The 23,297-nt window shown below is 47.2% G+C and overlaps 1 protein-coding gene across 6 annotated transcripts in view; it reads right to left on the bottom strand.

Moving 5' to 3' along the window:
• Window positions 1-23,297, bottom strand: part of LOC140103728 (dimethylaniline monooxygenase [N-oxide-forming] 2-like) — a 53,622-nt gene that overhangs the window by 20,631 nt on the left and 9,694 nt on the right. For 2 of the 6 annotated variants that reach the window (XM_072126944.1, XM_072126945.1), the window contains one exon: window positions 11,756-11,893. In XM_072126944.1, the coding sequence (XP_071983045.1) occupies window positions 11,756-11,881 (126 nt within the window). In that variant the 5' untranslated portion in view covers window positions 11,882-11,893. Of the gene's footprint in view, window positions 1-1,345; window positions 1,426-10,997; window positions 11,013-11,755; window positions 11,894-12,782; window positions 13,210-21,653; window positions 21,875-23,297 lie in introns of those variants that run through there. The other 4 variants (XM_072126946.1, XM_072126943.1, XM_072126947.1 and 1 more) reach the window with 4 other exon arrangements.

Raw genomic sequence — 23,297 nt, 5'->3', positions numbered from 1 at the left:
TGGGTTTGCCCACAGAACAGTAAGAAAATAAACAAGAGAAACAGACAGACAATAGAGAGATTAGGCAAACCAAATCTAGATGGCAGCAAAGGTACAAAATCAAAAGGCAATAGAATGGTTAAAAGTACAAGCAAAAGCACACTAGAATATACAGAGAACCTGTAAAATTGTGTCTGGACACTGCCTTCCCCCAGCAGCTGACTGATTCGGCCGACCAGTAAGCCACACCTACTTGTTGCAGTGTATTTATAAACTGAATGTCTGATGAACTGAGGATCCTAGCTGTGTCATTTTGGTATTGGTTAGTACCATATAAAGTATAGATGGTTTCAAAGAATAGTTAATATAGAAGAGGTCATTGAATAAGAAGAGAGGTTGCATCATTTCCTTTTAATTTACTGTAAACAATAATATACTATATTGAGTTTTGTAGGGCGATATTTCATTTTATTTGCAATTTAGGCATTGCATATAACAGAACAGAGTAAATATTATTCTGGCAATGGTTTCATTCCTGGCTGTTTCCCCACTGCAAAGTTACTTACAACTTACTATCTGACTTTGCAAAATCCCTATTAGCCCCTGTCTTTTATTGGCATTATCTCCTCTGTGTCTGTAGTCCAACTTCCATTGAATATGGACATTGTGGCACATTTACTAAGAACAGTGCAAACTTCACTGTGTGCAATTTGCCTGTGTAGTGTGCAGAGGGCGCCAGATTTACAGATCTGACAGAGTGCAGCACTATTGTTTTGGGGGCACCTTTAACATGGGGCGTGCAACACACTTCTGTCAGACTTTGCATGTTATATCTGGCACACGGTCCTTCTGACGACAGGAACTCCCCTTCAGTGGAGAAATTTGTGTTGCATGATGACTAGTGCAGTCGCAACACAAATTGGTTGAGTGCAACACAAATGTGGTGCAGACACTTCTTAAGTACATGTGTAAGCAGTTTGCAATGAAAAGTATGGCAGAAAACTGGCGCACTGCCCTTAGTAAATGTGCCCCACTATCTCTCATGAATTTCTTAAAGGGCCATAATGTGCATCAACAGGTGTGTTACTGCTACTAGTCTTTCAGCACTCACCTGGGGCTATGTAGCCCAGCATAGTCCTATTGAATGGTATATTTATCCTTCAGCTACCTTGATATTCACCCATTGCCCAGAGATCGGTGCATTCCTAGACAATTCTAATGATCAACTTCCCCTTTGTGTACAACTCTGGCTTTTTTTCTGACAGCCATGATACTTTGCCTGTTTTTGAGATTCGCTGCCATGGTGCCGGCCCTGAACTTGAACAGTCACATACTCTTCAGTGATTTCCATAGTATCTCTACTAACCCACTAAACTCCAGTAAGTCAATTGCTATGACCACGGAGACCACCTCCTCTCCTCCTCTGGTGTTAGACTTTCGATTTCCCTGCAGTGAAAATGTACAAGGGTGTATAAAGGAAAAAAAAGCGACGGATGCTATGCAAACCACCCAGATATACAACATGTCCTATATTTTAACTTGGTCACAGAGGGGTAAGACACTGTACAGGGGGAGATTTATCATCAGTCTCTTACAGCAGAACTGTTCTGGTTGCCCATGTCAACCAATCAGCTCTCAGCTTTCATCTTTCTCCAGCTTTTTATACAATTAAAGCTGAGCTCTGATTGGTTTCCATGGGCAACTAGAACAGTTTTACCTCAGAAACTTGATGATAAATCTCCCCCTGTGTGTTCACCGCACCGTGACCGAGCGCCATAGGAGTCAATAGGGGCTGTGATCTGGGCGCAAATTGTGTGGCCAGAACAAGCCCCCCCCCCCCCCCCCATTACGGTCATGTGAATAATCCCTTAGACTACATGCACACAGCATATAGTTTTCTGACTACCCATAATTGTGCTCCATATGTGTCGTGTTGTCCTTATTTATAATGTATTTACAGTCCTATATAATATGGAAGGCTGTCATTGGCTAGTTCCAGTCACTTGATTTTGTGTCACATGTATCACACCTGTGTGGCATCAGTATTTTTATAACTCTACAGACTTCTATGGAAAAGTCTATTCCTGTCTGTACAAATACAGACAGGAATACGACCAGCTTCAAAACAAAAAAATCATTGCGGATGTGACACACAGATGCGGACTTGTGCATGACTACATTGAATAACATTGAAACATGAGACTTCTGTATAGAATCCATATGAGACAACATAGTGTGCATGTAACCTAACAGTAATGTTCTACTCTGAACACAGTCTCACTGTTCCCTTTAAGAATCAGACCAGAAGAAAAGTAGAAATTAAAGACCATCCCAAGAAATCTAAATGAAAGAATCTCCCATTGCTTCACCTTTCCATTACATTAACATCGGACTCTTTACTATTAGATTATACATCATTTTACATAAATCTACATTAATTACTAGAGATGAGCGAACACTAAAATGCTCGGGTACTCGTTATTCGAGACGAACTTTTCCCGATGCTCGAGTGCTCGTCTCGAATAACGAACCCCATTGAAGTCAATGGGAGACTCGAGCATTTTTCAAGGGGACCAAGGCTCTGCACAGGGAAGCTTGGCCAAACACCTGGGAACCTCAGAAAAGGATGGAAACACCACGGAAATGGACAGGAAACAGCAGGGGCAGCATGCATGGATGCCTCTGAGGCTGCTTAATCGCACCATTATGCCAAAATTATGGGCAACAGCATGGCCATGACAGAGTGACAGAATGAAGCTAGATAGCATGTAAAACATCCAATAATTGACCCTGACACTATAGGGGACGGCATGCAGAGGCAGAGGCAGCGGCAGCAGGCTAGAGAGTGGCATGGCGACATACCCTAATTGGACTCAGGCTTCAAACCAATGGGTGTCAGAGAGGAACCAAAGGAGGTGAGCAAGAAGCGCTCAAATAATATCGGTACATGATAAAAGTTTGCCAGTATATTTTGTGGATTACACAGCAGGGTGGCGACAAAGTTAACATGGAAGCCATGAAAACAACCCAAAATTCTGCCTGACACAGCTCGTTTGATAAGGGGACCATGTATGCTTACAGTTCATGCCAGTCGCTGCACTGGCTGCCAGTCTCCTTTCGAATACAGTTTAAAATAATAATAACCCTCATCCATAAAGCTCTGTATAATGCTGCACCCCCCTACCTCTCCTCTCTTATCTCAGTCTATCGCCCAACCCGTGCTCTTAGATCCGCCAGTGATCTTAGATTAACCTCTACCCTAGTGCGGACCTCCCACTCGCGTCTCCAAGACTTCTCTAGAGCTGCACCAATTCTATGGAATGCTCTGCTCCGGACTATCAGACTAATACCTAACCTCCAAAGTTTCAAACGTGCTCTTAAAACCCATTTCTTTAGGCAAGCCTATAACACTCATTAACTGCATGAAGTTTTAACTCTTCTACTAACCCGTCCTGTGTCGTCCTCCCATCTGTTATCCAGCAACCAACAGGCACCAGACTTCTCTGCAGTCCCATTCACCCTGGACCTGGTATATAAGATGACGGCTGAGTGGTTCAAGCGACAGCAATTCCATTTATTATATTTTTTTCTATTCCCTAAGAAGAATGGCTTGACCATTAAATATTCTTTTACCTCGTGTTACCCCATCATCTTCATAAACCGTAAGCTCTGGCGAGCAGGGACCTCACTCCTGTTGTTCCATACAAATGTTGTGCTCTGTTACATTACATTTGTATTTGTTTCCTATGATTTGTAAAGCGCTACAGAATATGATGACGCTATATAAATAAAGATTATTATTATTATTATTATGGAGGCAGTGAACTAGTAGTAGATTAAAGGTGCTGCAACTATGTTAGTTGGATCTTGGGATGGAGCTGGCGCTCTGCAGCCAGGCGAGCTTTTGCCAATCCAAGCCCCTGTCTCTAGGCTACTCCCCAAACAGCACTTCTAAGAACCTTTTGTATAAGATCAAGTGTAGTAGCGTTCTTATAAGTTTAGGATATGGCGGGTGAGGGGAATGTAAACAGATGCGCAAGAAGCGCTGAAATAATATCCCTAAATGGTAAAAGTTTGCAAGTATATTTTGTGGATTACACAGCAGGGTGGCGACAAAGTTAACAACTTTGATGTGGAATGCCCTGTAATAGCTCTTGGGCGGTGTGCCTTTTATCGCCTAGGCTCAGCAGTTTCAGCACCGCCTGCTGTCGCTTAGCGACGGCACTGCTGCTGTGCCTAGAGCTACCGACTGATGGCGCCATGCCCACGGATGGTAATTCGGAGGAGGAGGAGGTGGAGGAGGGGTGGGAGGAGGTATAGTAGGCCTTTGAGACCTGGACCGAGGTAGGCCCCGCAATTCTCTGCGTCGGCAGTATATGACCAGCCCCAGGGTCAGACTCGGTCCCAGCCTGCACCAAGTTAAGTGTAGTAGCGTTCTTATAAGTTTGGGATATGGCGGGTGAGGGGAATGTAAACAGATGCGCAAGAAGCGCATGATGCGCATGGAGCTGGCGCTCCGCTGCCAGGCGAGCTTTCGCCAATTCAAGCCCCTGTCTCTAGGCTACTCCCCAAACAGCACTTCTAAGAACCTTTTGTATAAGATCAAGTGTAGTAGCGTTCTTATAAGTTTAGGATATGCCGGGTGAGGGGAATGTAAACAGATGCGCAAGAAGCGCTGAAATAATATCCCTAAATGGTAAAAGTTTGCCAGTATATTTTGTGGATAACACAGCAGGGTGGCGACAAAGTTAACAACTTTGATGTGGAATCCATGAAAACAACCCAAATTTCTGCCTGACACACCTCGTTTGATAAAGGGACGATGTATGGAGGCAGCTATATGGACGACTTTTGGAGGTAGCAATGGAGACAACGTGTGGAGGCTGCTATGGAGACAATTTAATTTGGATAGTGCCTGTATGTGGCAGTCCCAAACATTTTTCAAACCAGAGGAGCAGGTAGGTGGCCCTGCAGTAAAATGGAATAGATTGAGTGCCTGTATGTGGCAGTCCCAAAAATTTTTCAAACCAGAGGAGCAGGTAGGTGGCCCTCCAGTAAAATGGAATAGATTGAGTGCCTGTATGTGGCAGTCCCAAAAATGTTTCAAACCAGAGGAGCAGGTAGGTGGCCCTGCAGTAAAATGGAATAGATTGAGTGCCTGTATGTGGCAGTCCCAAACATTTTTCAAACCAGAGGAGCAGGTAGGTGGCCCTCCAGTAAAATGGAATAGATTGAGTGCCTGTATGTGGCAGTCCCAAAAATGTTTCAAACCAGAGGAGCAGGTAGGTGGCCCTGCAGTAAAATGGAATAGATTGAGTGCCTGTATGTGGCAGTCCCAAACATTTTTCAAACCAGAGGAGCAGGTAGGTGGCCCTCCAGTAAAATGGAATAGATTGAGTGCCTGTATGTGGCAGTCCCAAAAATGTTTCAAACCAGAGGAGCAGGTAGGTGGCCCTGCAGTAAAATGGAATAGATTGAGTGCCTGTATGTGGCACTCACAAAAATTGTTTCAAACAGAGGACCGGGTAGGTGGCCCTCCAGAAAAATTAAATGCATGAAGTACTATAGCAAGAGCCAGTGGGCCCTGTCAAAAAATAGCCATTTTCCTCTGCTTTACTGTACAAAGAGGAGGAGAAGGAGGAAAATGAGGAGGAGGAGGAGTGGATCAATTATTCAGGTTGAGCTTCCTTCACCTGGTGGAGATTGGAAATTCTGAGAAATCCAGCCTTTATTCATTTTAATAAGCGTCAGCCTGTCAGCGCTGTCAGTCGACAGGCGTGTACGCTTATCGGTGATGATGCCACCAGCTGCACTGAAAACCCGCTCGGACAAGACGCTAGCGGCAGGGCAGGCAAGAACCTCCAAGGCGTACAGCGCCAGTTCGTGCCACATGTCCAGCTTTGAAACCCAGTAGTTGTAGGGAGCTGTGTGATCATTTAGGACGATGGTATGGTCAGCTACGTACTCCCTCACCATCTTTCTGTAAAGATCAGCCCTACTCTGCCGAGACTGGGGACAGGTGACAGTGTCTTGCTGGGGTGACATAAAGCTGGCAAAAGCCTTGTAAAGCGTACCCTTGCCAGTGCTGGACAAGCTGCCTGCTCGCCTACTCTCCCTCGCTACTTGTCCCGCAGAACTACGCACTCTGCCGCTAGCGCTGTCAGAAGGGAAATACTGTTTCAGCTTGTGCACCAGGGCCTGCTGGTATTCATGCATTCTCACACTCCTTTCCTCTGCAGGGATGAGAGTGGAAAGATTTTGCTTGTACCGTGGGTCCAGGAGAGTGAACACCCAGTAATCGGTGCTGGAATAAATTCTTTGAACGCGAGGGTCACGGGATAGGCAGCCTAGCATGAAATCTGCCATATGCGCCAGAGTACCAACGCGTAAGAATTCACTCCCCTCACTGGCCTGACTGTCCATTTCCTCCTCCTCCAACTCCTCCAACTCCTCTTCTTCTGCCCATACACGCTGAACAGTAAAGGACTCAACAATGGTCCCCTCTTGTGTCTCGCCAATATTCTCCTCCTCTTCCTCCTCATCCTCCTCCACCTCCACCTCCTCCGATATGCGCTGAGAAACAGACCTGAGGGTGCTTTGGCTATCAACAAGGGAATATTCTTCCCCTGTCTCTTGTGACGAGCGCAAAGCTTCCGACTTCATGCTGACCAGAGAGTTTTTCAACAGGCCAAGCAGCGGGATGGTGAGGCTGATGATGGCGGCATCGCCACTGACCATCTGTGTTGACTCCTCAAAGTTACTCAGCACCTGACAGATATCAGACATCCACGTCCACTCCTCATTGTAGACTTGAGGAAGCTGACTGACCTGACTACCAGTTCTGGTGGAAGTTGACATCTGGCAGTCTACAATCGCTCTGCGCTGCTGGTAAACTCTGGATAACATGGTCAGTGTTGAATTCCACCTCGTGGGCACGTCGCACAACAGTCGGTGAGCGGGCAGTTGGAGGCGGCGCTGCGCTGCCCTGAGAGTGGCAGCATCTGGGCTGGACTTCCTGAAATGCGCACAGATGCGGCGCACCTTCGTGAGCAAATCAGACAGATTGGGGTATGTCTTGAGGAAACGCTGAACTATCAGATTTAACACATGGGCCAGGCATGGGCCGAGTTGCAGAGCCGCCACCAGGTTACGGCCGTTGTCACACACAACCATTCCCGGCTTGAGGTCCAGCGGTGCCAGCCACAGATCAGTCTGCGCCGTGATGCCCTGTAATAGCTCTTGGGCGGTGTGCCTTTTGTCGCCTAGGCTCAGCAGTTTGAGCACCGCCTGCTGTCGCTTAGCGACGGCACTGCTGCTGTGCCTAGAGCTACCGACTGATGGCGCCGTGCCCACGGATGGTAGTTCGGAGGAGGAAGTGGAGGAGGGGTGGGAGGAGGAGGAGGCATAGTAGGCCTGAAACACCTGGACCGAGGTAGGCCCCGCAATCCTCGGCGTCGGCAGTATATGAGCAGCCCCAGGGTCAGACTCGGTCCCAGCCTCCACCAAGTTAACCCAATGTGCCGTCAGAGATATATAGTGGCCCTGCCCGGCAGCACTCGTCCACGTGTCCGTGGTCAGGTGGACCTTGTCAGAAACGGCGTTGGTCAGGGCACGGATTATGTTGTCTGACACGTGCTGGTGCAGGGCTGGGACGGCACATCGGGAAAAGTAGTGGCGGCTGGGGACCGAATACCGAGGGGCGGCCGCCGCCATGAGGCTGCGAAAGGCCTCGGTCTCTACTAGCCTATAGGGCAGCATCTCCAGGCTTAGCAATCTGGAAATGTGCACATTAAGGGCTTGGGCGTGCGGGTGGGTTGCACTATATTTGCGTTTCCGCTCCAGCGTCTGGGGTATGGAGAGCTGAACGCTGGTGGATGCTGTGGAGGATCGTGGAGGCGACGATGGGGTTTTTGTGGCAGGGTCCTGGGCAGGGGGCTGACTAGCAGCTGACACAGGGGAAGGAGCAGTGGTGTGCACGGCCGGAGGTGAACGGGCTTGTTGCCACTGAGTGGGGTGTTTAGCATTCATATGCCTGCGCATACTGGTGGTAGTTAAGCTAGTAGTGGTGGAACCCCTGCTGAGCCTGGTTTGGCAAATGTTGCACACCACAGTCCGTCGGTCATCCGGTGTTTCCTTAAAGAACCTCCAGACTTCTGAAGATCTAGCCCTCGCCGCAAGAGCCCTCGCCACGGGAGCTTCACTAGTTGACACATTTGGCGCTGATGCACCAGCTCTGGCCCTGCCTCTCCGTCTGGCCCCACCACTGCCTCTTCCAACCTGTTCTGGTCGAGGACTCTCCTCCGTCTCAGAAGCACTGTGTTCACCCGGCCTCTCAACCCAGCTTGGGTCTGTCACCTCATCATCCTCCGATCCCTCAGTCTGCTCCCCCCTCGGACTTCCTGCCCTGACAACAACTTCCCCACTGTCTGACAACCGTGTCTCCTCATCGTCGGACACCTCTTTACACACTTCCACTACGTCAAGAAGGTCATCATCACCCACAGACTGTGACTGGTGGAAAACCTGGGCATCGGAAAATAGCTCAGCAGCAACCGGACAAGTGGTTTGTGACTGTGGGAAGGGTCCAGAAAACAGTTCCTCAGAGTATGCCAAATTTTCCTGGGAGGGGGCAGACTGGGGGGGAGGAGGCTGAGGTGCAGGAGCTGGAGGAGTGGCGATTTCGGTGACATGGGTGGACTGCGTGGAAGACTGACTGGCGGTGGACAAATTGCTCGAAGCATTGTCAGCAATCCACGACATCACCTGTTCGCACTGTTCTGGCCTCAACAGTGCTCTACCACGAGTCCCAGTAACTTCAGACATGAACCTAGGGAGTGTAGCTCTGCGGCGTTCCCCTGCTCCCTCATCAGCGGGTGGTGTCTCACCCCGCCCAGGACCACGGCCTCTGACCCCTGCAGTAGTTGGACGCCCACGTCCCCGCCCTCGTCCTCTACCCCTAGCCCTCGGGTTAAACATTTTTAAAATGAGAGTTATAACTTTATTTTTTTTTTAACTTTTTTTTGTTTTTTTTTGTGTTTTTTGTTTTTTTTTTGTGTTTTTTGTTTTTTTTTGAGTTTTTAAAACCAAACAATGCTATCCTATTGCTATGGCTATTTTCTAGCCAAGTATCAAAGCACACTACTATGCCAGATGAGATGACACTGAGTTAGTGCCTAATTGAAATCCAACCCCTACTAAATTTTCCCACTTCGGTCTATGCTATGGATATGTGCGTCACTAAGCGCAGAACACAGCGGTCGCAAGTCTCACTACAAATTGCTCAGAATTGGCTAGTACATGCACTGCAGAAAGTACATCCACCAGCAGATCAACCAGAAATCAAATATATAGAACGCTACTGTATGCGTAAGTAAGCTCTTTGTATTCTCCTATGGCTATTTTCTAGCCAAGTATCAAAGCACACTACTATGCCAGATGAGATGACACTGAGTTAGTGCCTAATTGAAATCCAACCCCTACTAAATTTTCCCACTTCGGTCTTTGCTATGGATATGTGCGTCAGAACACAGCGGTCGCAAGTCTCACTACAAATTGCTCAGAATTGGCTAGTACATGCACTGCAGAAAGTACAGCCACCAGCAGATCAACCAGAAATCAAATATATAGAACGCTACTGTATGCGTAAGTAAGCTCTTTGTATTCTCCTATGGCTATTTTCTAGCCAAGTATCAAAGCACACTACTATGCCAGATGAGATGACACTGAGTTAGTGCCTAATTGAAATCCAACCCCTACTAAATTTTCCCACTTCGGTCTTTGCTATGGATATGTGCGTCACTAAGCGCAGAACACAGCGGTCGCAAGTCTCACTACAAATTGCTCAGAATTGGCTAGTACATGCACTGCAGAAAGTACAGCCACCAGCAGATCAACCAGAAATCAAATATATAGAACGCTACTGTATGCGTAAGTAAGCTCTTTGTATTCTCCTATGGCTATTTTCTAGCCAAGTATCAAAGCACACTACTATGCCAGATGAGATGACACTGAGTTAGTGCCTAATTGAAATCCAACCCCTACTAAATTTTCCCACTTCGGTCTTTGCTATGGATATGTGCGTCACTAAGCGCAGAACACAGCGGTCGCAAGTCTCACTACAAATTGCTCAGAATTGGCTAGTACATGCACTGCAGAAAGTACAGCCACCAGCAGATCAACCAGAAATCAAATATATAGAACGCTACTGTATGCGTAAGTAAGCTCTTTGTATTCTCCTATGGCTATTTTCTAGCCAAGTATCAAAGCACACTACTATGCCAGATGAGATGACACTGAGTTAGTGCCTAATTGAAATCCAACCCCTACTAAATTTTCCCACTTCGGTCTTTGCTATGGATATGTGTGCCACTAAGAGCTAAACACAACGGTAGCAAGTCCCCCTGCTAATTCCTCACAAAATGGTACTAGATGCAAATTAAAATAAAAAAAGTAGAACGTTATTGTAGCCCTAAGAAGGGCTGTTGGGTTCTTTGAGAATCACTCCTGCCTAACAGTAAGCTAATAGAACACCCTAACGCTTTCCCTGACCAGCAGCAGCTCTCTCCCTAGCGGCATCCAGACACAGAATGATCCGAGCAGCGCGGGCAGCGGCTAGTCTATCCCAGGGTCACCTGATCTGGCCAGCCAACCACTGCTATCGACGTGTAAGGGTACCACGTCATGCTGGGTGGAGTGCAGAGTCTCCTGGCTTGTGATTGGCTCTGTTTCTGGCCGCCAAAAAGCAAAACGGCGGGAGCTGCCATTTTCTCGAGCGGGCGAAGTATTCGTCCGAGCAACGAGCAGTTTCGAGTACCCTAATGCTCGACCGAGCATCAAGCTCGGACGAGCATGTTCGCTCATCTCTATTAATTACCTATAATTACTTACGATTACGCCACCCATCATGATTCTTATGTCAAAACTGGGATAATAATCTGTTACTGGTTACATGCTTCCATACATTAGCTGCAATCATCTCAATCTAAGGGCTCAGACATGTCTTATTTTTAGTTTCTCACCTTGAAGGCAAAGAAACCAGCGGCTCCCAGTCATAGGCAGTTATAGAGCTCTAGCTTTATAGCACACGGGCTTAGTGATTAGCATTACAGCCTTGCAGCGCTGGGGACCTGGGTTCAAGTCAACATCTGCAAAGAGTTTGTATGTTCTCTCTGTGTTTGCGTGGGTTTCCTTCCACAATCCAAAAACATACTGGTAGCTTGAGTAGATAGTGAGTCCCATTGGGGACAGGGACTGATTTGCCAAGCTCTGTGCAGCGCTGCGTAATCTGTGGGCCCTATATATAAATAAAGGAATTATAATCTAGCTTTTTATTAACATGAATGATTCTGTAATTAGTTACTGTGTAATTGAATAACATATTTGAGAACAAGCTAGATGTAGGTATTACTCAACATACTGAATATTTGTTGTTTGCCTTGCTTTTTTTTTTTTTTTTTAAAAAGCAAGATTCATGCTTCATGTGTTATGGGAATGTATCCCTGGCTCACAATGCTAGGTGGCCTAAGTTCCTGGACAATTAACAGTGTGAGGCACAGACTAGAAATCATTTTTATCCTTTGGCTTTAGACATTTGCATATGGTTGTAAGGTAATATCTGCATCATGTGGCCGTGAAGAGGTAGTGACCCCAAATACACAACTTTTACTGCATGTAATACCGAAGTTACTAAGAATGTAAAGTATTTTAGTGGCTGGCATATACATTAAAATATAGTCTATTAGGACACAAAACATTTTATATATAGCACAATACTTACTGTGAACCTCCAGAGTCCCCCAATGTCTTCACTCCTTTCATAGCAGGTTGGCTCCAGTCCCTCATCCAAGCAGCATTTAATGGATATCAGTCCACTGTTCCCCGCGCCAATCACTGCTACTTTCATGATAATTGTTGGCTACGAATTACAAAAGGACAAATAATCATTTGCACATTCCATCATTATGCTGTTTTACAGGAAATGGATAAAGCTTTGGTTTAATAAAACAAGAAATAATACTGATAATTATTGATTGCCTCTTACCCATGATTAAGGGGAGGTAGAAATGTGTTTGATGGATTTCTACATGCCCTATCAATATGATTTCTGAGAGTTTCCTGGCTTATGTAACCAAGATAGCTGCCTCATCTACTTACCGGCGCATATACAAACCCCCCACAGCCATTCCAGACCACCTCCTTCATCTTCCGGCCCTGCCTTTAGCTGGTGATGTCACCCAGCTCTTGCAAATTCCCACGTGATCAGAAGCAAGGCTGCACAGTCATTAGTCAGCCGGACAAGAGAACTGGGTGACTTTAGCGGCTTTACTCACAGGGTCGGGTGGTAAAGCGGCAGGCAGGCTGCCTGGGGAAATTGGTAATAAATGGTGTGACAAACTCCCACCCTCAGGTCAGTACATAACGCCCCGTCAACCTATACGAGATAGTGCCTTTATGCTACATTCTACTCTCTTAGCCTTGAATATGTGGACATTTCACAGGTCATTTGCATACAGCTTTAGGACCTCATTGCTTAAGTTTACAGGCATATAGAGGGACAATGAAGGGGTAGAGGCAATGCTTTCTAATGACAGTTTATGAAAATATATTTAGGTTAGGGGGTTAATTTGCCTGACAGGTTCTCTTTAAGGATAGAATCAGTGACTTATTAAGTTTTAAATATTTAATATTTATGTGCAGTGCAGACTTAAAAAATATACAATTGCCAGAAAAAAATAATTACAAAGAATATACACAGGATACAGTCAAACCATTTTCAAAAAGGGAATAAAACAAATAGACCTTACCAGTGAAATAGAGCACTTATCCAGGCAGGAGGATTGTCAGAAGAACTTGAGACTTGAGACTCAGAACCCTTGTGAATGACAATGGGCATTTCCTTAGCCCAATAATTTATAGTTCATGGATTTTCCTCCCACCCCTTTAGTTTGCGACTTCCCTCAGAGTGAGACACACTTGTTAGTGAGTGGTTATAAAAAAACGTATATTTCTTCACAGAAAATGGTTACATAGAGGCAACCATCTTCACTTGACTGGGTACCTCATTCTCTATCTCTCCATTCCACATTTGGGTTACTGGCTTCTTAGTCAAATCACTGGTTATGTGATCTGACTATGTTCCTGAATAGCTAAAGCCCAGAAATGTAAAAGGCATGTAAAACTATTTCCCCTGACCCTATCCTGTTAGTGGGACCTCATAACTACAGATGATGTCAAAGTTATTAAGAAATATTTGTAATCTATTTGTTGTACTTTTGGTGGGAATGAAGCTATACAAAGCTCACCAATATGCATATGCAACCTCTCTCTTTGGCCTATAGCTACCCATACTCATGTAGCTATTGTACCTGTAGGAAAAGTGAACAATGGCAGTGACCATTTTTTTGTGTGTGTGTGTGTGTGTGTGTGGGTTTCAAAAACCTCTCCCTAGTAGGACCAGCCACACTTCTGATAATCGATCACCATGTGGGGCTTAGTGTAACTAGAAAATATTACAGAAATCTACTGTTTTAATTTTCAACTTGAAAAAGTGTTTGCTTGGCTCATGTGATAACCAGGCCCAGCCCTATGTGTGTTATCTAGAGATGAGCGAACATACTCGTCCGAGCTTGATGCATTAGCGTCCGAGCTTGTTCGAGCTTGTTCGAGCATTAGCGTACTCGAAACTGCTCGTTGCTCGGACGAATACTTCGCCCGCTCGAGAAAATGGCAGCTCCCGCCGTTTTGCTTTTTGGCGGCCAGAAACAGAGCCAATCACAAGCCAGGAGACTCTGCACTCCACCCAGCATGACGTTTTACCCTTACACGTCGATAGCAGTGGTTGGCTGGCCAGATCAGGTGACCCGGGAATAGACTAGCCCCTGCCCGCGCTGCTCGGATCATTCTGTGTCTGGATGCCGCTAGGGAGAGAGCTGCTGCTGGTTAGGGTGTTCTATTAGAATAGTGTTAGGCAGGAGTGATTCTACAAGAACCCAACAGTCCTTCTTAGGGCTACAATAACGTTATACTTTTTTTTTTTTATTTGCTTGTGGCTGGGCTTGCTGGCACTAGTAGTGCAGCTAGTACCATATTGTGAGGAATTTGCAGGGGGACTTGCTACCGTTGTGTTCAGCTCTTAGTGACACACATATCCACCTCAAACACCGAAGTGGGACAATTTATTAGGGGTTTGATTAGAATTAGGCAGAGTCTGCTGATTTTTTTTTTTTTTACCTTTATTTCATTTTATAGCTCAAACTCATCTTGCAAAGCAGTGTGCTTTCATTGTAGGCTACAAAATAGCCATAGGAGAACCCCAACGGCTTACTTAGGCCTACAATAGCGTTATATTTTCCTTTTTTTTGTTTGCTTGTGGCTGGGCTTGCTGGCATTAGTAGTGCAGCTAGTACCATATTGTGAGGAATTTGCTGGGAGACCTGCGACCGTTGTGTTTAGCTCTTAGTGACACGCATATCCACCTCAAACACCGAAGTGGGACAATTTATTGGGGGTTTGATTAGAATTAGGCAGAGTCTGCTGATTTATTTTTTTTTTACCTTTATTTCATTTTATAGCTCAAAGTCATCAGGCACAGCACAAAATCCAGTTGTGTGCTGTCAGTGTAGGTTAGAAACTAGCCATAGCAATAGGATAGCATCGTTTTGTTAAAAAAAAAATAAAAATAAAAAAAAAAAAAACACAAAAAAAAAAAAATTAAAAGTTTACACTTTAATTTGGAAAATGTTTAACCCGAGGGCTAGGGGTAGAGGACGAGGGCGTGGACGTGGGCGTCCAACTACTGCAGGGGTCAGAGGCCGTGGTCCTGGGCGGGGTGAGACACCACCTGCTGATGAGGGAGCAGGGGAACGCCGCAGAGCTACACTCTCTAGGTTCATCATGTCTCAAGTTACTGGGACTCGTGGTAGAGCACTGTTGAGGCCAGAACAGTGCGAAGAGGTGATGTCGTGGATTGCGGACAATGCTTCTAGCCATTTGTCCACCAGTCAGTCTTCCACGCAGTCCACCCATGTCACCGAAATCAGCACTCCTCCGGCTCCTCCACCTCAGCCTCCTTCCCCCCAGTCTGCCCCCTCCCAGCAAAATTTGGCATTTGAACCGGCATACTCTGAGGAACTGTTTTCTGGACCCTTCCCACAGTCACAAACCACTTGTCCGGTTGCTGCTGAGCTATTCTCCGATGCCCAGGTTTTCCACCGGTCGCAGTCTGTGGGTGATGATGACATTATTGACGTAGTGGAATAAGTGTGTAAAGAGGTGTCGGACGATGAGGAGACACGGTTGTCAGACAGTGGTGAAGTTGTTGTCAGGGCAGGAAGTCCGAGGGGGGAGCAGACTGAGGGATCGGAGGATGATGAGGTGACAGACCCAAGCTGGGTTGATAGGCCGGGTGAACACAGTGCTTCTAAAACGGAGGCGAGTCCTATAGCAGAACAGGTTGGAAGAGGCAGTGGTGGGGCCAGACGGAGAGGCAGGGCCAGAGCTGGTGCATCAGCGCCAAATGTTGCCCGTAGTCAAGCTCCCGTGGCGAGGGCTAGATTTTCAGAAGTCTGGAGGTTCTTTAAAGAAACACCGGATGACCGACGGACTGTGGTGTGCAACCTTTGCCAAACCAGGATCAGCAGGGGTTCCACCACTACTAGCTTAACTACCACCAGTATGCGCAGGCATATGAATGCTAAACACCCCACTCAATGGCACCAAGCCCGTTCACCTCCGGCCGGGCACACCACTGCTCCTTCCCCTGTGTCATCTGCTAGTCAGCCCCCTGCCCAGGACCCCGGTCCAAACACCTCCCGTGCGAAAACCCCATCTTCGCCTCCACGATCCTCCACAGCATCCACCAGCGCTCAGCTCTCCATAACCCAGACGCTGGAGCGCAAAAGGAAGTATAGCGCAACCCACCCCCACGCCCAAGCCCTCAACGTCCACATCTCCAAGTTGCTTAGCCTGGAGATGCTGCCCTATAGGCTGGTAGAGACCAAGGCCTTTCGAAACCTCATGGCGGCGGCCGCCCCTCGGTATTCGGTCCCCAGCCGCCACTACTTTTCCCGATGTGCCGTCCCAGCCCTGCACAAGCACGTGTCAAAGAACATCATCCGTGCCCTGACCAACGCCGTTTCTGACAAGGTCCACCTGACCATGGACACGTGGACGAGTGCTGCCGGGCAGGGCCACTATGTATCGCTAACGGCACAATGGGTTAACTTGATGGAGGCTGGGACCGAGTCTGACCCTGGGGCTGGTCATATACTGCCAACGCCAAGGATTGCGGGGCCTACCTCGGTCCAGGTCTCAAAGGCCTACTATGCCTCCTCCTCCTCCTCCCACCCCTCCTCCACCTCCTCCTCCTCCGAATTACCATCCGTGGGCATGGCGCCATCAGTCGGTAGCTCTAGGCACAGCAGCAGTGCCATCGCTAAGCGACAGCAGGCGGTGCTCAAACTGCTGAGCCTAGGCGATAAAAGGCACACCGCCCAAGAGCTATTACAGGGCATCACGGCGCAGACTGATCTGTGGCTGGCACCGCTGAACCTGAAGCCAGGCATGGTTGTGTGTGACAACGGCCGTAACCTGGTGGCGGCTCTGCAACTCGGCAGACTGACACATGTGCCATGCCTGGCCCATGTGATAAATCTCATAGTTCAGCGTTTCCTCAAGCCATACCCCAATCTGTCTGATTTACTCACGAAGGTGCGCCGCATCTGTGCGCATTTCAGGAAGTCCAGCACAGATGCTGCCACTCTCAGGGCAGCACAGCGCCGCCTCCAACTGCCCGCTCACCGACTGTTGTGCGACGTGCCCACGAGGTGGAATTCAACATTAACCATGTTATCCAGAGTTTACCAGCAGCGCAGAGCGATTGTAGACTGCCAGATGTCAACTTCCACCAGAACTGGTAGTCAGGTCAGTCAGCTTCCTCAAGTCTACAATGAGGAGTGGACGTGGATGTCTGATATCTGTCAGGTGCTGAGTAACTTTGAGGAGTCAACACAGATGGTCAGTGGCAATGCCGCCATCATCAGCCTCACCATCCCGCTGCTTGGCCTGTTGAAAAACTCTCTGGTCAGCATGAAGTCGGAAGCTTTGCGCTCGTCACAAGAGAGGGGGGAAGAAGATTCCCTTGTTGATAGCCAAAGCACCCTTAGGTCTGTTTCTCAGCGCATATCGGAGGAGGTGGAGGAGGATGAGGAGGAAGAGGAGGAGAATGTTGGCGAGACAGAAGAGGGGACCATTGTTCAGTCCTTCACTGTTCAGTGTGTATGGGCAGAAGAAGAGGAGTTGGAGGAGTTGGAGGAGGAGGAAATGGGCAGTCAGGCCAGTGAGGGGAGTGAATTCTTGCGCGTTGGGACTCTGGCGCATATGGCAGATTTCATGCTAGGCTGCCTATCCCGTGACCCTCGCGTTCAAAGAATTTATTCCAGCACCGATTACTGGGAATATACTCTCCTGGACCCACGGTACAAGCAAAATCTTTCCACTCTCATCCCTGGAGAGGAAAGGAGTGTGAGAATGCATGAATACCAGCAGGCCCTGGTGCACAAGCTGAAACAGTATTTCCCTTCTGACAGCGCTAGCGGCAGAGGGCGTACTTCTGCGGGACAAGTAGCGAGGGAGAGTAGGCGAGCAGGCAGCTTTTCCAGCACTGGCAGGGGTACGCTTTACAAGGCCTTTGCCAGTTTTATGTCACCCCAGCAAGACACTGTCACCTGTCCCCAGTCTCGGCAGAGTAGGGCTGATCTTTACAGAAAGATGGTGAGGGAGTACGTAGCTGACCATACCATCGTCCTAAATGATCACACAGCTCCCTACAACTACTGGGTTTCAAAGCTGGACATGTGGCACGAATTGGCGCTGTACGCCTTGAAGGTTCTTGCCTGCCCTGCCGCTAGCGTGTTGTCCGAGCGGATTTTCAGTGCAGCTGGTGGCATCATCACCGATAAGCGTACACGCCTGTCGACTGACAGCGCTGACAGGCTGACGCTTATCAAGATGAATAAAGCCTGGATTTCTCTGGATTTTCATTCTCCACCAGGTGAAAGAAGCTCAACCTGAATAATGTATGCACTCCTCCTCCTCATTGTCCTCTTTCTCCTCCTCTTTGTACACTAAAGCATAGGAAACTGGCTATTTTTTGCCAGGGCCAACTGGCTCTAGCTATAGTACTCTATGTATTTACCTGCTCCTCTGGTTTGAAAACTTTTTTGGACTGCCACATACAGGCACTATCCAAATTAAATTGTCTCCATAGCAGCCTCCACATGTCATTTTTTTAGCTGGCTCCACACGTTGTCTCCATTGCTACCTCCCCACGTCATCGCCATAGCTGCCTCCAAAAGTCGTCCATATAGCTGCCTCCATACATTGTCTCCTTATCAAACGAACTGTGTCAGGCAGAATTTTGGGTTGTTTTCATGGATTCCACATCAAACTTGTTAACTTTGTCGCCACCCTGCTGTGTAATCCACAAAATATACTGGCAAACTTTTATCATTTACCGATATTATTTTAGCGCTTCTTGCGCATCTGTTTACATTCCCCTCACCCGCCATATCCCAAACTTATAAGAACGCTACTACACTTGATCTTATACAAAAGGTTCCTAGAAGTGCTGTTTGGGGAGTAGCCTAGAGACAGGGGCTTGGATTGACGAAAGCTCGCCTGGCAGCGGAGCGCCAGCTCCATCCCAAGATCCTCCGAATTACCATCCGTGGGCATGGCGCCATCAGTCGGTAGCTCTAGGCACAGCAGCAGTGCCGTCGCTAAGCGACAGCAGGCGGTGCTCAAACTGCTGAGCCTAGGCGATAAAAGGCACACCGCCCAAGAGCTATTACAGGGCATCACGGCGCAGACCGATCTGTGGCTGGCACCGCTGAACCTGAAGCCAGGCATGGTTGTGTGTGACAACGGCCGTAACCTGGTGGCGGCTCTGCAACTCGGCAGACTGACACATATGCCATGCCTGGCCCATGTGTTAAATCTCATAGTTCAGCGTTTCCTCAAGCCATATCCCAAACTTATAAGAACGCTACTACACTTGATCTTATACAAAAGGTTCTTAGAAGTGCTGTTTGGGGAGTAGCCTAGAGACAGGGGCTTGGATTGGCGAAAGCTCGCCTGGCAGCGGAGCGCCAGCTCCATCCCAAGATCCAACTAACATACTTTTAACTGCAGCACCTTTAATCTACTACTAGTTCACTGCCTCCATACATGGTCCCCTTATCAAACGAGCTGTGTCAGGCAGAATTTTCAGGTGTTTCACCAGATACATAGTGGAACGCGGCCCATCTGTCGCCGCCATGCTGGAGACCTGAAGTTGCAATCATAGCAGCGCAATATGGATGCCCCATACTGTCGCTCTTAATCATGGAACCATTTCCGTAAAAACAATTAAAAATAGAACCACTATGCTATTCCATTATTCCTAGGTGAAATATTCAAACGACCCGGCCTGCTTTGAAAATTATAATTTTTTCAAAGTAAACGCTTCTGGCCCCCAGGCCCATTTTGGGTGGGGAGGAGCCGAGAGACAGGGGCTTGGACAGGCAAAAGCTCGCCTGGCAGCGGACCGCCAGCTCCATCCCAAGATTAGGCAGCCTCAGAGGCATCCATGCATGCTGCCCCTGCTGTTTCCTGTCCATTTTGCCTCCACGATCCTCCACAGCGTCCACCAATGTCTCCATGTGCAACTTTCAACTGTCTATACCACAGACGCTGGAGCACGAGAGGATATGCAGCACATCATCCCCTTATCAAACGAGCTGTGTCAGGCAGAATTTTCAGGTGTTTCACCAGATACATAGTGGAACTCGGCCCATCTGTCACCATGCTGGAGACCTGAAGTTTCAATCATAGAAGCAATATGGATGCCCCAGTAGTCACTCTTAATCATGGAAGTCGTCTCCATGGCTGCCTCCCCATGTCGTCCCTTTATCAAAAGAGCTGTGTCAGGCTCATTTTTTGGGTGTTTCACCAGATACGTTATGGAACTTGGTCACTATGTCGCCACCATGCTGTGTTATCGACTAAATATACCGTCAACCTTTTGTTCACATAGGAAATCATTTCAGCGCTTCTTGCTCACCTCCTTTGGTGAAACCTGAGTCCATTTAGGGTATGTCGCCATGAGACTCTCTAGCCTGCTGCCGCTGCCTCTGCGTGCCGTCCCCTATAGTGTCAGGGTCAATTATTGGATGTTTTAGATGCTATCTAGCCTCATTCGGTCACTCTGTCATGACCATGCTGTTGCCCATAATTTTGGCATAATGGTGCGATTGAGCAGCCTCAGAGGCATCCATGCATGCTGCCCCTGCTGTTTCCTGTCCATTTCCGTGGTGTTTCCATCCTTTTCTGAGGTTCCCAGGTGTTTGGCCAAGCTTTCCTGTGCAGAGCATTGGTCCCCTTGAAAAATGCTCGAGTCTCCCATTGACTTCAATGGGGTTCGTTATTCGAGACGAGCACTCGAGCATCGGGAAAAGTTCGTCTCGAATAACAAGTACCCGAGCATTTTAGTGCTCGCTCATCTCTAGTGTTATCCTATAAAAATAAAGTAAGTTTGTGTCTGTTCCCAAGAAATGACCGCCTAGCAGATATATCTTCCCATACATATACTGCCCTTAGTGGGGATGTCTAGTCCAGTGATTTTCAACCTTTTTTGAGCCGCGGCACACTTTTTATACTTAGAAAATCCTGGGGCACACCACCAACCAAAATAGCACAAAATGACACTAAAACAGTCATATTATACATATAGTTAATAATATAGATTCTAAATTTATTTTACTCACTCAGTGTGAAACCTGGGCCTGTTTCGATAAACACGAAAGGGATATCCTGGCAGGAATGGTGGAAAGACACACACGAAGCTCTCCCTCAACAGTTCTCAGTTTCTCCCTGTTTTTAGTATATGGTTCTGATTATTATGTGGCTCATATACTGCAAAATAAAGGGGTACAATGAGAAGTACTATGGCCATGAGGCCAGAGTACAAATGCCAGCTCATATACTCAGCATATGAGCTGGTACTTGTAGTACTCCAGCCTCATGACTATAGTATTTCTCATTTTACATTTCTCATTGTTATATGCAGTATACTGCTGGAGTACTAAAAGTACCAGCTCATATGCTGAGTATTCTGCCAACAGTTCATATACTCAGGCAAAAGCTCATATAGTCAGCATTATTGGTGGGCATTACCTTGGCGGTGGGCAAATGCGAGAGTCTCTCCGCTCTCAGGATGATGCGCCGGCCTCGGTGACGTCATTTTGTCGCGCAAGGTTCAAAGCTTGCGCATGTGTTATTGTACACGTCTCCTACATTGTAAGAAGCCGTGACTGCGCATCGCTGCCAATGCCGGGAAACAACACACAGGGGGCACCATAGTTTGGGGAACTTTCCCCACGGCACACCCGACCATGTGTCGCGGCACACTAGTGTGCCATGGAACACTGGTTGAAAATCACTGGTCTAGTCCCATTACATGCAGAAGTCAGACCCCATTTTAGAGAATAGAAGACGTGGAGTAATGAAAAGAGCAAAGGAGGCAGTCAAAGCCGATCAGGGACACCATTATGATGACTATTTATGCCATTTTATCATCGTGTTGTATTTTTGTGCTCTGTGCATTTAAACTTTCAATACACTGGGGCACATTAACTTACCCGTCCTGTTGATGCCGCCAATCCAGAATGTCTGACGAGGATTTGGATCTGCCGCGATTCACTAAGATTGTGCGTCCAATTTCCTTCATGTGTCGCTTCCCCCGCTGAGGTTCGCCGGAGTTCACCTTCTTCTTCCCAGTGCATGTAAGTGCTTATCTTACAATTTGGTTTTTAAATTCCGCTGTTTGTCTGAAACAGTCAGGTTGTCCGGCGTCCACGCCCACGATTTGTGTCGCATGAAAGCCGACGCCGATGTACCACAATCCGATCGCGTGCGTCAAAAACCTGGGGCAATTCAGGGCAAATCTGAAAAAAATTGCAAAACCCAGCGAAAATGCGGTGTTTAGACCCTTAGTAAATGTGCCCCAATGTGTGACAAAGTGCTGTGTGTTAAACTTGTGACTGCTGTTGAAGTAAAGGACATTAACTGCAACAAAACAGGTATTATTCATGGTGTTTTATTAGGTTCCTCTGTTGCTATGATGTAAAAATGACTTTTATTCCCTTTATCTTCTCTCAGATATCCAGTCAAGGATCCAGTCATCCGTGTGGCAGTGAAAACATTGGTGGGCCCGACACCTTATGCATAGCTCCCAACCGTCCTGATTTTGCCGGGAAAGTCCCGTTTTTCTTACCTCTGCCCCGCGTCACGGGCAGCTATGAGATTGTCACGGATTTTCCCCCCAGGTCCCGCTGTGTCCGCATAGTAAATACTTTGAAAGCCTGAACTCACAGTACAGAATGGCTTCTACAGACATCGGGACGGAATCCTTTTCAGAGAGGTGTCGGGCTTAGCGGAGAGCAGGGACCACGTCATCAGCTTCAGATCTCTATCCATATATGGTCACTGCATCTCCTAGGGTTCCCCAGAGCAGGCATTGGGAGGGAATCCTTTTCAGAGAAGTGTTGGGCTTAGCGGAGAGCAGGGACCACGTCATCAGCCTCAGATCAGCATCTGTCCATATATGGTCTCCAGGGCTTCCCCAGACACAAGCTCTTTATTTAATTAAATAAAGTTTTGCCCAGGCTGAGATTCAAACCTGGGACCCTCTGCACTGTAGACAGGAGCCTTAACTAACTGAGCTATAAGCCCAGTGATACCTAGCTGAGGATTTCTGGTAATGAAGAAGTGTTATCTGCCAGTGTTACACTGTGACACAGACTTACTGCCCTGATCTATAGAGAGGGATCTTCTCAGAGATTATTTATGTTAATTATTGAAACTATTATTATTATTATTATAAATGTTAATATTTTTATTATTATGGAGACGATTATTAATAATAGTAAAAATAATAATAATAATCATCTCCACAATAATAATAATAATCTCCATAATAATAATAATAGTCTCAATAATTACAATAATCTCATAAAAGATACCAAAGCATTAATCTGTGTCACAGTGTAACAGTAGTCATAGTTCTTAGTTGCCAAAATTCTACACTTAGATAATCACAGAGGTTATAGCTCACTTAGTTGAGGTGCTGTGTCATTATTGTACATGGACACTGCAGGTTCTGGGTTCAAATCCCAATGAGGGATTTTGTCCCTCTTTCCCTTTCACAAATGTTGGGAGGTATGCTTATGGCTCCACACCCCCCATCGCTGCTGACTCCACCGATGTGCCAGGACTTCAACTCT

The sequence above is a fragment of the Engystomops pustulosus genome, chromosome 10, assembly GCF_040894005.1.
Source record: "Engystomops pustulosus chromosome 10, aEngPut4.maternal, whole genome shotgun sequence".
NCBI lineage: Eukaryota > Metazoa > Chordata > Amphibia > Anura > Leptodactylidae > Engystomops > Engystomops pustulosus.
Note: the sequence above shows the minus strand (reverse complement) of the source record. Positions and strands in the feature narration are given on the sequence as shown.